This window comes from Cucumis sativus, chromosome 6 (assembly GCF_000004075.3).
Source record: "Cucumis sativus cultivar 9930 chromosome 6, Cucumber_9930_V3, whole genome shotgun sequence".
Lineage (NCBI taxonomy): Eukaryota > Viridiplantae > Streptophyta > Magnoliopsida > Cucurbitales > Cucurbitaceae > Cucumis > Cucumis sativus.
In genome coordinates, this window is record NC_026660.2 from 22,064,101 (window position 1) to 22,079,790 (window position 15,690).

The 15,690-nt window shown below is 27.7% G+C and overlaps 1 protein-coding gene across 2 annotated transcripts; it reads right to left on the bottom strand.

The window, feature by feature from the left end:
• Positions 1 to 9,246: 9,246 nt before the first annotated feature.
• LOC101222154 (putative axial regulator YABBY 2) lies at positions 9,247 to 15,690 on the bottom strand. Of its 2 annotated transcripts, none has more exons than XM_004140128.3 (7): positions 15,530 to 15,690; positions 15,276 to 15,371; positions 13,743 to 13,865; positions 12,855 to 12,993; positions 10,641 to 10,689; positions 10,440 to 10,515; positions 9,247 to 9,724 (listed from the first exon to the last, which is right to left on the bottom strand). In XM_004140128.3, exons 2-7 carry the CDS (start codon positions 15,345 to 15,347, stop codon positions 9,662 to 9,664), a joined length of 522 nt encoding a protein of 173 aa, XP_004140176.1. In that variant the 5' UTR covers positions 15,348 to 15,371; positions 15,530 to 15,690; the 3' UTR covers positions 9,247 to 9,661. The 2 variants fall into 2 exon arrangements, with proteins under 2 accessions (XP_004140176.1, XP_011657596.1); XM_011659294.2 differs by having other exon boundaries at positions 15,276 to 15,366; positions 15,530 to 15,673.

Sequence of the window (15,690 nt, forward strand, 5' to 3'; positions counted from 1 at the left end):
ATATGTTTAGATTCAAAAGATTAGTGATTCAAGTCTTTATACTTTCAACATATTGAAGAAAAGAAAAATCTACCATAACAATCAAATATCTCCGACACTCTCTCCTTACTAATATGAATAACAATACTTTCAGTCGTCACAATCGATTCAAATTCCTCATTCAATAATGGAAGAAAATTATAGAACCACTTGATATCCACTTGAATTATTAAAGAAGTAGAGAGGAGAGAACCCAAAATCCCACCACAAAAATAATCAAACTGATCACAAGAAGAATATGGGTATTGGATCAGATGCACAAACCAAAGGGTCAAATATGAGAGTGATAGGCAATGACATTGCTGTCAATATATATATATAATCTCAAAACTCATTTTTAATAATTTAGAAAAACAAAACCCATTACAGCTAGAGATGGTAAAAAGGTATATTTCTCTAGAAAAGAAAGAAAGAAAGATACCCATTTTGTGCACACACTGAATCATATGCAGTTAATATAATATTCCCATCTTCTTCACTCTCCCCATTGTAGACTCAAAAATAGAATCCTTACATCAAAGAAGATAAATCATCTCAAAAACAACACACATTTCCTCATTAATATTTTTATTTAATAAAACCTTTATGATCAAATAATAATGATGAGATGATCATTTGCTGATTTCATCTCACAAACTAAATAAATCTTAGTCAAGATTCTGAATATGATCAGTGACACACCCATTCTTCAATCACCTCAAATAATGGAGGGTGTTTTGTTTGTTCTTTTTCGAGTTAAATTAATTACAAATTTAACCCTTACTATATTGCAAAGACAAAAAGTTAAAATTTAATCATTTTACTTTGACAAAATTATCTCATTTCATAAACAATCTTCCTAAATAGTCTCTATTCTCTAACCAAATTAAAGTCCTAATTCGGTTAAATTATAATTACATAATTCTGAGTTTATACGTATAAGGTATTTTCAGGTAAAGGAGAGTTTATGTTCGAAATGGACAATATCACGCACCATTGTGAAGATCTATCTTTGGACCTATCTATACTCTCCTAACTTCCATTTTTCTTTTCTTATCTTGAGGTGACGAGGGTGCTATGAAAGTAAAGTATCCACTTTTTGGTGCACCCCAACTGATCACCTAACGTATCTTTATTAAAAAGACGGTACAATACTATTTATATTATGTGTGTTCGATCTGTATCAAATCATATAGACTAAATTCTAACTTTCTACGAACTATAGGAACAAATTTGTAAAGGATAAATGGAATGAGTAGACGATGAGAATGAGAGAGAGAGAGGGAAACACCACCAACATCAACAACAAAAAAAGGGGTGAAGAAAAAAGTCCATTTGGGTAATGGAGGGATTGGGAGAATAGGAAAGAGAGAAGTGATTGCTTAGTAGTTTGGACCACAACTAATAATATTTCCATTCTTGGTTGTGTGAGATGTGACAACTCTTCCTTCTTTGTTTTCACCTCAGGTAACCTATAACCTATAACCCTTCCCTTTTTCTTTCCCTCTAAGGACCACTCCTAACCCTACTTCCCTTTTCCATTTTCTCCTCCATCAATTTTCTCATCATTATTATGTTTTCCTTTTCCTTTTCCCTTAAATTATTAATTTACTCTCTCTCTCGTTTCCTTTCAGTTTAGTTCCCACCGTGAATTCAAGTTTCAACTAATAATAAAAATTATCATCTTAAACGTTGATATAAACTGGATTCCAATTCTCTATTCGGTTTTAACTTATATATAGTTTGGTTAAATTTGATCACTCTACTCAGTACTCACTTTCATTTTTATATATATTAACTGTTGGGAACAGTTACAAATATAATCATTAGATTCAAAGTATGGGTATATTATAGTAAAATTGTAGTAAAATATGTCAGGTCAATCAGTGATACAGAGAAGTTCATTGCTAATAAACTTTGATATATATTGTTATATACAACACATATATATATTCAAACAATAATTGAAAACACGCGAGAATAGCTTTTTGAGGTCTGATTGTAACAATTATATAAGTTCATAATGCAAATGTTGAAAGTTTAGGCGGTAAAAGTGGAATTTTCTCCTATAATTCAAATAGTACAATAATGAGTGAAAGAAAAAAAAAAACAATAAGCAACAATATCCGAGCAAATCCCAATGCATAAAATATTATTAATTATCATTTAAAAAATGAACGGGTGATTTTCGGCCATCAAAATTTATAAAAGAAATTAATGTCATTGTTAAAATAAAGTAACACGTGTTGTGCTATGTCGTGTATTGAATATATGAATATGGATGTGTTTTAAAATGTAACCATTGTACTTTTTTGGAAAAATTATACTCACCATCACGTATACATTATTTCCAATGCTTTGTTTCGTAAACGTTTTTTCTTTCGTTTTTCTATCTTTCATTGAAATGTGAATCTTTAAGTGTCAATTCTCAAACGTGATATTGGTAAGAAAGGATAAAATAGGCATAATTCAACTATCATAAGGATTGATTCAAATTTTCGTGTTATTATTATACTTCTAACAAATTATAGATGGTGTATATTTTTTCATGATCGATTTTATTTTCATATATATTTATGAGATAATTGTAGATATAACAATCAATTCCTCCAAAATATTTGTAACCATAACCTAAATACAAAAATAATTGCAAGATATAGTAAAATATTATATCTAGTTGTTAACGTTTGTTAGTGATAGATCATACCATTAGTAGGAGTGCCGATAATAGATCATATAACAGCCAATAAAAGTCTATAAACGATAAAAATTTTCATTGATATACATTTTAGTGTATTTGTAAGTTTTTAAAAACGTTGTTATACATTTGATAATTTTCCCTAAAAATATTATCAAATGTAATTACAATATCTTTTTCGAAAAAATGAAGCAAGGTTATGATTTGTGAAACTATTTTTCCTTTTTCTAAAAACGATTCAACTTTTAGAAGAATTTTAAGGTTTTTGTTAGGTTTAAAAGATCATTAACATGATTTCAAAGAAGTTAATATTTGCAATTAAGCCACTTAATTACAACATAATCACCCTAGTTTTGAAATCAAAAGACATAAGACTAATTTTCAAAATATTCCCAAATTAGCAATATAGCTTTCCAAAGAAATTCTAATTTGTAATAGAAATTTCGTTACGGTTTAAAAATTACTTTGTATAAAAGCAATAACAACGAAGAACTAACTAGCAAGCCTTTATATGTCTAACGAAAACCTTTACGTGTAAAATTAGAGAAATTATCGTAAATGACAAATACTTTACAAAATATAACAAAATTTTAAATTATATTATTTTATAAATATTTTGATTCGTTTTTACGAAACTTTTAGTTTTAGAATGTTGTGTACTTGTGTTTATGTTTAGAGTTGGATTTGAATTTAAATAGTTACAATTTTTTTTTCTTGTTTTGTTTAATTGGTAGATTTCAAGATTTTGCCCTTTAGTATATATTGGTCATAGTTGTGATATATTGGTGCTATTTTCAATTTTTTTTCACTAGTACTCAGTTTTAGGTTTTAATTTTATTTATTAATTAGACTTAATTAATAATTAAATTTAGTGTTAAAATTAACTAAATTTCACTTTTATTAAAGTTAAAAATTTAATCTGTAATTTGACTTCATAATTATCTTGAATTAATTAATTAGCAGAAATGTGGTGAAAAACTAGGTTAAAAAGTACACATCTTGAAATATTGACCTAATTAAAACAAACTTCAAATCTCAAACGTAAAATAATAAAATTTTGAAAGATATTAACAGAATGAAAAGAATAATGTAACAAAAATATAACAAAATTTCGTATTCTATCAATACGGCTGATAAACATTCGTAGAAGTATACGAGTAATAGAACTGAAAATTTGCTATAATTTATAGATATTTTAGTTTATTTTGCTATATTTTAAAATAGTCTTAGAAAATAAATCAAATAATTTGATTTTCCTTTGTTATTTGTTTTTAAATACCTATTTGTGTGAATTAAAGTGATTATTAAATGTCACATTATTCCCATAAATAGTCTTAAAAATATGTAGAAGACAAAAAAATAAACCCTCCAATTAAACTTTCACCTAAGCCATACTATAAACTGATAACTTCATGGCAAAGAAACAAGAAATATAAATTAAACTTGCATACACTATTAGTTAATTTGTTTAACATAATAAAATTAATTAGTAAGAATTAATATCAGAAGTCCCTAATTCCTTTGATTTTCCCCTCTCAAAAAGTAACAGAAACACAGGTAATTTATTTTCTTCTCTTTTACTTCATACATAGATTAATAATTCTCAACATAAATCAAAGCATAATTTGAGGTCACAATTAACTAATAACCACACTCTTTATCAGCAATTACCTCATAATTTCAATAAAAACCTAAAACTAAATTTGCCAAAAGCTTAAAGTTATTTGTATAATTAACTTGGTACGCTAAACACTCGCGATAACGTAGCCACAAACGAAAAAAAAAAACTTAGGGTTTGAATCTTTTTATTTGTAATGTACTAATTAAAAAGGAAAAATAAAAATAAATAAAATGCTTGCTTTTTTTAAATCTATCACCACCTATGCATAAAAAAAAAAAAAGAGTTGAAAATGTGTTTTTGGCGAGAAAGAAAACAGAATTTTTTGAATTTTATACATTTTTAACAATTTTTAACTATCACCAATTTATGACGTTTATAAACTGTCATTAAATTTATAATTTAAAATGAAACCCCTAACTTAGAAAATAAAGTCCAAAAAACGTACATTTTTCTTTTAACAAGATAGTTTTTAACTAAAATTGACACATCGGTAACGTCTACCTCAAACCTATAATACCTAAAAATGATTAATTAACAAAGTTATAACCCTATGATCTTTTCATACAGTAAACTGTTGTTTGTTGTTATATATGCTTCTTACCTATGATCATAGCTTTATAATTCCATAAATACAAACTTAGAATCCACATATAACAAAAGCCCTCCTAGTTTTTTGGGTTACAAAACTCCTTGAAACAAGTTATTGTTAATAAGCACAATTCTACACATAAATTTACAATATGTAGGTTTTGTTCAAATATTTAAAGAAACACACACACACACATAAAAGTATGAAAGAAAAGAAAAGAGAGAATAAAGTGAAGGGGAAATGATGAGGGTTACGTTTTTGAGTGATCATTGAAGAACAGTATATTATACATACATATATATATATCAGAATGAGAAGGATTGGATTATATATTATTAGTATTTGATTTATTAAATTGTTGGAAATAAAGAAAAAAAAAGAGATTTAAATATAACTAAAAATGAAAAACTTAAAGGGGGAAACCTGAATGATGTATGTGTAGTTACTTTTTAGTTTGAGAGAGAGGGAGTTGAAACACTGTTTAAAAGATGTTCTTTTAAGAGAGAAAGAGACATGAAGGAACTGACAGGACATATACATACATATATATATATATATATATATATATATATATATGAGTTTTGAAAATCTAAATTCTAAATATTTCAAAAGAAAAAAGGAAAATCCATCTCTCTATCTTTTGGACAAGACCCATTCATGAAGCCCTCTTCTTCTCACATCCCTTCCAAAACCTCCAACAACAACATGATTTGACGTTTCAGATTCTGTGTTCTCTTCCTCTTATTATTCATTTTATTGTTATTAGTTTTATCAAACTAATTAAACAAAAACCTTTCATCTACTATGATTAAGCTACCATGATGATAATACCCATATGCAGTAATACAAAAATGCCTTTAAGATCACTTATTACATATGTAGTGTATGCTATTACGTTGCCTAAGAGTTTGTTGTACAAACCAATCTATATAGATTTGATTGTTATGACATAAACAACGTACATATAAGATTTATTTTATTCATTAACAGTGTATTATCTTTATCAACGTACAGAAAAAAATTAGTTGTAAAATTTTGAAAAACAATGTATATATTACACATTAGTCTACCTAGAAAGCTATATATATAGCACCTCATCTTAAACCCTAAATACAATATAACAACGATTTCGATCCCAACACACACACACTATGTTTGATACACATCTATAGTGTACCCACTATGGATAATTAATAGTTTAGATATGTTTGTGTCAAACTAATTTGAGATATCCAAGGTGTATTTTATTGTGATTTCTCTCGAACCTTTGGTATCTTATTTAAAAATATATCGTTATTACAATGTTTTTTTTAGGTGTGAGCTTGCCTGTGGACTCCTTGGCTGAAACTCAATAGGAGAACTTTCAATGAGGACTTTAAAACCTCGAGACACCTTTGGGATCGGAAAATCTCATCAATCTTGTTTCCCTATGGAATACTAGGTGTAATTTCTTTTGTAATTTTGATGCATCTTTGTATAGCTTCAAATTAGAACGCTTTCCTCTAAACTCTCCTTACTTTTCTTTTTGGATTCTTGTTATATGTACTTCTCTTTTTATCAATACATTCCTTTGAATCAAGTTATGATGTGAGCAGTAAGAATGTGTCAACCCTAGTTGAGATGTATGAGTGCGTCCACTGATCGTACTCAACCTTTAGTATTTATTTTTAAAAAAACATTGTTATTACTAATCAGTATATGTAGATATTGTTATTATAATGTCGGTTTATTCACGTACCCCTCCTTTATTCAGTACTCGTGATCACACACACACAATTGGCATCGAAAGTGAAGTGTGTATGCAAAGGGTGATGTGGGTATTTTGGGTTATAATAAATGGGGAGAACACAACAAAATATGCAATTTATGTGATTGTCCTTGTGGGAATCTAAGATGAATTGAAAAGGCCAACCATTTTTTCCACCCTTAAGTTGCTTCGTACATAATAAAATGGCCCCACACAATCACTCCCATATATCTCTCTCTCGCTCTATGCTTTCTTCTCTTTTTCTATCTTCTCTCTCTCTGCAATATGGAATACAGCACATCTCTTAATATCATATAATATCAAACCCCTTCCAATGTCTTCACTCTCTCTCTCTCTATATATATATATATATACCTTTTTCTTTTACATCCGTGAGTCTTCGTGTTAGTTCATGCACACTTTGACTAGTTTCACAAAACAAACCAATTTAATCCTATAACATTTAGATGTCGAGAAAATTCATACATAGACATTCATGAATTTAAATCATGATCTTTTAGTCCTTTTATCAATGTTATGTGTTTCCTATTTACGATTAGGTCAACTCACGAATATATACTTTCAAAAAGTGCTTTTAGTTACTTTCATAGGTGCACTTTTGAATGATGTGATTAATTAGGGTTTACTTAGAGGTTAGATAAATATATATATGTCTTTAAATGAAATTCCAAAAAGGGTGAGAGAAACCCTAATTTGGATCTGTGTTGATTAATTACTTGGAGTTAGAGATGAGAGTTTCACTTTTTGTCTCTTTTTGTGTGTTTATATAATATAATATTTGTACAATTAATAAACTTAGAAACAGAGCAAACCCCACCTACCAAATATAAATTTCACTCCTAACCCTAATTTATTACCCAAAAAAAAGTTTTACTCTTTTATTAATTTTCAAAATCAAAACAATTCAAGTGAGTTTTTTACTAAAATATATCAAAAACATTAATTAGAAAGTGTCAATCTAGTTGAGACGTTTAAATTCGTCTACCAATTTTTCAACTCCGTAAGATTTTGAAAAGAGAAAAAATACTTGTTTTATTTCAAGAGTGAGATATTTTCTTAGAACAAACAAAATGTTCGAACTAAATATGGCTAGTCGCTCAACCATCCAATACCAACTCCTTGAAAGGTAGGGTTTTTATTTAATTAGTACAAGTAGCTAGGGTGTTTGGCACATGTGTGTGTCTAGAAAATTTTCAATACCGTTATTTTGAGATATTGATATCTACTCATCTATATATATATTCCTAGAATTATTCCATACACAACCCTAAATTAATTGAAAATATATAGATTTTTAGTGGCTAAAAACTGAATGATAGTGATGAAAAAAAGAGGAATAATATATAACATTAAGATGTTGTGCAAAATTAAAATAAAAAGAATAAAAAGAATATATGCAAATTAAATTAAAGAGGTTGGTTTCCAAAAAGCTGTTGTTTGTAACCCCAACGTAATGCCTTTATTTATATCTTTCTGTATGTCTTTTCGGTCCCAACAAAATCCCTTCCTTTTCCCTCCATTTCTCTCCCTCCCTAAATATATATATAAATTCTTAACTATTAATTACATATCACTGTATCTCAAATAAAAATTTAAAAAATCTCAACCTATTTTCAAAAATACAATATATATTAACAAACACTAAAATGGTTAATGGACTTCTACGTGAACTATAATAAACGTTAAAAAAATTTGACTTGTAAATAGTTGACTTATTTTCTGTTTTGAATCATTAATTTTCATGAGCATATCATGATTTAATTTGTTTATTTCTTCATATTTTTTCAACCATTGGGTTATGTGAAACTTAAAGTTTGAGTTAATTAAATCTCAAAATTTTTATCAATCCATCACTTAAATCATTCGTTACGATTAAATTTTAGAAATCATTCATACATTATTTCAAAGTAATATATTCAAAATTAAACCATTTTGACAAGAAGAGAAGTCTTGGATATAACTGGTAGAACATAATATAGATTCTTAACGATTTTAAATAGATATTAATTTATAAACGTGTTAAAGTTTAGAGATATGAAAATTGATGGCATCAAATATATGTATGTATATATATTAGTAGTATCGAATTTCGTTACATAAAATGAATGAAGCTGCTGTCTTAAACACTGACACCCATAACACACAGTACTCAAGAAACTGTTTCCATCATATCATATCCCTTCATTATCTATATATAATATATAAATAAAATGAGTCTTGTTTGTGGGTTGGCTTTGAATTCTGCCAAAAATGCTGCAATGATCAATATCCATCATTCACCAGCCTTAGATTTTATATATACATAACATAACCCTCCAAATCCACACTCAAATTAAAGTGCCTTCTATCTTCTGCATGACCAATCAGAAAGAAAGAAAGAAAATAAAACAAACTCATCAATCTTTCCCTTCTACATAGATTTCTCAATGCTAGAGTGGTCCATTCCATTTCTGTCATTCGAGCATGCACAATTCAATAAACAATAAAAAGAGAATTCATTCTAACTTTTCTTTTTATTGTAGCTGGATATGATCATTCATAAATGCATCCGATAATAATAAAAAAGATTTATAAACATATATATATATATATATAGTTTAATCTCACTTGTTAACAAGGAGAGAAAGCCAAGGGGGAATGAAATCACATCACACCTATTAATAATTAAAAAGGACATTGAGGGGGGTGAGGTTGTCAAAGTAATTTCCCTTTCCTATAGAATTTTGGGGGGTCAAGGCAGGAGGACTTGATCATAAACCTCTTTTTTTTCTTTTTTGCTTGCTTGTTGGAATAATATAATAATAGCATTCTAAAAATTAATACACATCAATTTTTTTAATAAAAAAAAGGGTGTTTTATTTAGTATTTTATGATCTATTGACACGTCATCATCTCTTGAATTAACAGGTGGCAGAAACCCATTGGAGATTTGAGATGGACTATGATGATTTCTTGTCAAATTCAATCTTATTTTGTTTGCTTATTTCCATCCAATTTCAGCCCAAAGTGGATGTGAGGAAAATGTGCCCACTGCAAAATTACAAAAAAATAAAAGAAAAGAAAAGATTATTCACTTTAATCCATCCATTTAATATATATCAACATATAATGATTGGGATTAGATCCTAATCAAAATGGAAATCATCTCAATTTAAAATTTTCCACTCTACTATTAGTTTTTTCTATAAAAAAAATTACGTGTAAAACCAAAAAGTATATATATAGATACACGAAAGAAAACAAATACCGTTTAAATCATACTTTATTTCATAAACTCTTTATCTATATCATAATGGAGACTTTTCAATCTAATCTTCATCTTAATTACAACTCTTATCGTATTCTTACCTATACATAATAATAAAAAGAGTAATTTTCATCCATATATATTTATTAAGAGTTATCTTTTATTGTAAACTTTCTATGACAATTATTGAGAGCAAAATAATAATAATAATAAAAAAGTCCAATATCTTGTTTAAAAAGTGGATAATTCATTAATAAACATACCGAACAAACGAGATCGATAAGGATAAAGTTGTTGTTTCGATGCATTTGCCATCTCTTCCGTATTTTATTTAAAAATACATATATATCTTTTTTTTATTATTACTCTTAGACAATATAACAAATCAGGATTATGTCAAACATTTTACAAAGACAGCATGGAAACAAAAAAGAAAGCATGCATGCAAGATCATTAATTAACATAAGGAAGCTAAAAGCAAAAGCTAAAAGTACTTACATTTTTAGCTGCTGTGCTAAAGGCTTCTCTATGGCTTATGTCAGGATTTTTAGCCTTAATCCTTTGGATTTCCTCTCTACACACATGCAAAGTCCCACATTTTAATTACTTTTGTAACACCAAAATATACTTAATTATATTAGTCATGAAAACTAATTATGGGTAATTAATCCCCTAATTAATTGAGCAAATGATACTTACTTTATGAACCTATTATATGCCGATGGAACACGTTGTCTTTTCTCTGGTGCTGCCAATAATATCATCCAAAACCCATTCTTAAATTACTCAAAACATTAGTAATATTAATTAACAACAAACTCTTGAAATTCTCTATTATCAAACATCCCCACTTTATGTTATAATTATTATTATGATGCTAATTAACTTCTTAAACATTAATGAGTCATGTTAAATGCAAGAACCAATACATCTAAGCTTGGTTAAATCTAATACATAAATCGTCACAGGTGTTATATAGATTAGCTACCTTGAGTTTACCCTAAAAGAATACCAACCAATGTTATCTTGTATCTATATAACATCCAAAATATTCAAATGTTTAATCAAATTAAGTATATTAGTTTATCTTAACTAGTCTTTTTTTTTCAATATGAGGTGAGAGACAATTAACCCTTTGACCTCCAGGGACGACAAAAATCATGTCAATACTACCGAGTCTAACTCACTCTGATTAATGCATTTTCGAAAAGTTATTCGAAGGGCTTATTGGTTTATCAACTAATGGAAACTAGAATAGGATGAGAGTTACGAATTTGTCAACCTAACTTAGACATTTCTAGTTAACTTAATAATCCACCTAAAATCAACTTATGTTTTTAGTATGAAGCATCTAATAAATAATAATTAACCAGCATATTAAGAAAAAAAAAATGAAAAGCAGTGTAATTATGAGGGGGAGAAAATGGAAAATGAAGAAAGTGAGAAAGAAGAAGAAGAGAGGAATCAATGACATGTGACAAATGAATGAAAGGCAATTCAATGAAAATGGGTATGGTTACAGTTGTTTTTCATATTTTTGTGCTAAGTGTGTTAATAACCAAAGTAACCAATACATAGCATATGTACATAAATACATACGGATTAACATATATATGTATAAAGAATGGCCCATGATATTGATAGGTCATATTCTATTATGCATGTATGGTCACCATCCAAGATAGGGCCACCTAATTCATGATATGCATGTAACAATTCATATCCAATAAACTTTACAATATATCTCATTTTAATTAATTGCATTAGGAAAGTTAATTATTACATCTTATGTTAGTCAAACTTCCACATCTATTATAGTTTTTTGTAAGGGCTAATACTTAATAGACAGACGCAACCAAACATTTTAAGAAGTTAATTTTATTATTTGTCTTTTAAATAAACTATATTATAAAAGAAAGAGAGAAATCGAATGTTCTAATCAAATTTATACATTTTTAACATTTTCATTATACCCACTTACATTCATTTTCATCGTTGAAATAAAAAAGAACTTGAAAGTTAGAACTAAAACCAAGTTTATGAAAATTGCTTCCAAATTTAAGAACTAAGATTGAAACCTTTTTTTTTCTCTCACATTTCTGTTTCCACACCAAAAAAATAAAAAAGATTATCAATATTTTCTTATAGTTTATTTACTTGATAAAATAGTGTTAAATTCAGTTTGGAAAATAAAAAAAATAAATACTCATTCTTAAGTAGCTAAGGAGAAACAATTTATGTCTATGGTACCATAAATTTCATGTGGTTATTATTATATTACACTTTTAATTATTACCAATATGTTAGTATTTATATTCCAAATCTACCACTTTAAAAACAATAACACGGTTACTTGATAATTATTTGATTTTTTTTTATTTTTCAACGTTAAATTTATAAACATTAGTATTTTTTCCTTAGAAAACAAAACAATAATGATATTAGTCCTATATATATATTGGTTTTTTTTTTTTTGTTAACTACATTTAATGAATATAATTAAAATCTAAATAAATTTTAAAAACTACTAAACTAAAATAATTTTAAAACTGTTTTTATTTTTCTATAGTTTCACTGTAAAATAGGATAAAAGAAACAAGCATCATTTTCAAAAATAAAAAAGAGTGATAGTAAAGTAATAAAACTTCACCAAATATTGTGCTCTAATTAATATTGAGAAAGAGAAGAAATTAGATAAGTTTGGTAGTTGGTTTTGGCAATTAAATTAAATTAAAGTAAGTGTTGAATATTTCGTTTCCAACCTTTTCGGCCAATAGATAGTTCGATTCGATTGTTAATATTTTTATTTAGTAGTTTTGTGATTAACTTATAATAATTTTTCTTAAATCTTAGTTATTATTAATTAATCTATTCTCAATTAATTCATAAAAAAGAAAAAAAAAGAAAACTCACGGCGAATAGGAGGGATTCTATGTTGGTCACGTTCTGCAGAAGAATCAAGAGAACCAATTTTGGTGGATTTGGTAGAAGAAGAAGAAGAAGCTCTGTCCTTACTTGAATCCCCAGCATTCACCTGCTGTTGTTTATGACCCTAAAATACACACACAAACAAATACTTTTACTAGATATACCTAAACCATACTTATTTACTTTACCACTCTTAGAAAATAATAATAAACAATATTATTTCATTCCTATATAACTAAAACAACACAAATCATACAGAAAATGTCTCAAAACGTCACTTATAGCTTCACGTACCTTTAACATCCTATCATACACTTGAATATTTCAACTTTATACTTTTAGTTCTTAAAGTTTTGAGGTCGAAATTGGTTTTAGGACGTAATGAGAGTGTTAGAGTAGTGTCAATCTAGGTTAGATGTTTTGGTGTACACCTTCTTATCCTTAGGTGAATATTGTTAAAAGAAAAAAAAGTTTTTTGAGTAACTTGAACTTTGCACTTTAGTTTGGAAATGTTACGAGTTTACCCTCTTGAGATTTGAGATTTATTTTACTTTAGTCTTCAACGTCATTAAGTGAAAATTTGAGATTAGTTTTAGCAGCAGTGAAAACTACTGAATTAATATTAAAGACTTAGTATTTAGTGAAATATATATCAAAGTTTTCTAAAGACAAAATTGAAACGAAAAAAAATCAAATCTCAGAGTTACAATTTGGAAACATGTAAGATGATAAACTTAATTAAACTTTTTAAGAACTGATAAAAGTTATATACGAACGGTATTTTGAAACATAAAAACCAACCTATATGGAACTCGGAAGGATTTGAAATAGGAGTGTAATAATAAAACAAGAAATGATGAAGTGAAAATGTACCTGTTGAGAATCTTGAGGAGGAACAACTTGAAGAGAAGCTCCCATGTTTACAGAAAGCAGATTTGAACAATGCCCACATCTCACAGTCACCAATGTGAACATGCTGTTGCATGGAACACTTACCTATATCTCTCCAACAAAAAGAAAAAAAGCATTCACACATTATTATTATTTCTCATATTTAATCTTTCATCCTATTCATTAATTAATTAACTTCCCATAATAATAATAATAATGATCTCTTCAAACATGTTTTTCAATGGTGGCTGCTGCTACTGACTATCAAAAGAATCTGACACCACCGCAAGCAAGAAGATAAAAGATAGAAAACTTAGATTAAAGAAACAGAAGGAAAGAGATTTTAAAAACTAGAAAACGACATGACTGGAACGGAAACCATAGTAAAAAATAACTATTAGACCTAAAAAATTCCGTGTTACTACTCCACTTCCCAAGCACTTCTTTCGAATCTCGAATACGAGATTTTGGTTTTTTAGAGAAAATCGGGTAAACGTTGCTTTAGAGATCAACAGGCTTTTTTTTTTTTTTTTTTTCTTCCCATCTGTCCAAAAATGGAGAGACAGCAGATTTTCAGAATGAGAAGAATCTGAGGTAGAAAGCTTGCAAAAATTGGAATATGATGTTTGATATAATAATCGAAGAGAGATTATTCCACGATCATATGATCAAACAATTATCCGTACATAATTCAACGGATTAAAACATCAATAACCTCGTTTAATTAAATATTTTCAAAAATTTCCATCTTAACAACATTCTATGTTGTAATTGAGGAGAGAGAAGAGCGAAATCAGATCCTCATTCATCACATGTAATTAATTACAACACATGACCTAATTTTGATCTAAGAAAAAGAAAAATCAAGAACCCTAGCTTTCACTTCCTTTTAAAGCTAGAAATTCACTTCAATTTCTCTAAAAAAAATCCCAAAATAAAAACTTTTTTCATTAAATGCAAAATTTGGGTAATTTTTTCAACCACACTTTTGGAAGGAAAAAAAATAGTACACAAATGATCTGAGGGTTTTGATTGGAAACCCAGGTGAAATTCCTCATAAAATATATATAATTTCTTTTATTTCTTGGCAGATTTATCGAGAAAAATATAGAAAGAGATCTCAAAATTTTGTTATATCAGTATTCAAGATTCCAACAGTAAAAAGAACAAAATTATGATTTGGTTTGAAATATATATACACACATACACATGTATATATTATAAAAATAGAATATATATATATATAAATATATATATATATATATATATTTAAATTTCCTCCTCCAACAGTCTGAACTGATAAAAAAGTGAAGAAATTTTGCTGGTCTTTTCAGCTGAAAACGAAAGTACTGTAGCCAGTCATTTAAAAAGAAAAAGAGACATATATATTAATACAAAAACATTCATAAATTTCATTAAAAAGAAATTAAGTTTGAGAGATATTATTGTCAAATCAAAAAAGAAAAAAGAAAAAAAGAAGAAGAAATAATAGAAAGGTGAAGGGGGGGTTTGTACCGCTAAAATGGTGTTGCAGAAGTTGCAGTGAACATAACAAACACGTTCTGAAGCCATCATGTCCAGTGACATTTTGCTTTGATTTATAATCCTTTTCTAATCCACAAATATATGTATATATTTTTTGAATAATTTATATTAAAAATGAAAAAAAAAAAAGAAGAAGAAAAGAAACACAGATTAGAAGTAATTAAGAGATTTTTTGTTGGAATGAAATTGAAGGAAAAGGGAAAGAAAAGAATGAAGGAACCTACCTAAATTCTGTTTTTGTGAGTAGAAGAAGAAGAAGAAGAAGAAGAAGAAGAAAGGGAAAAAGAGAAAAGAAATGGGGTTAGATAGAAAGAGAGAAATAAGAGAGAAATAAGAGAAAGATGCTCTTTCTTTTTTCTTCTTTTTTTCTTTTTTTGAAGAAAGA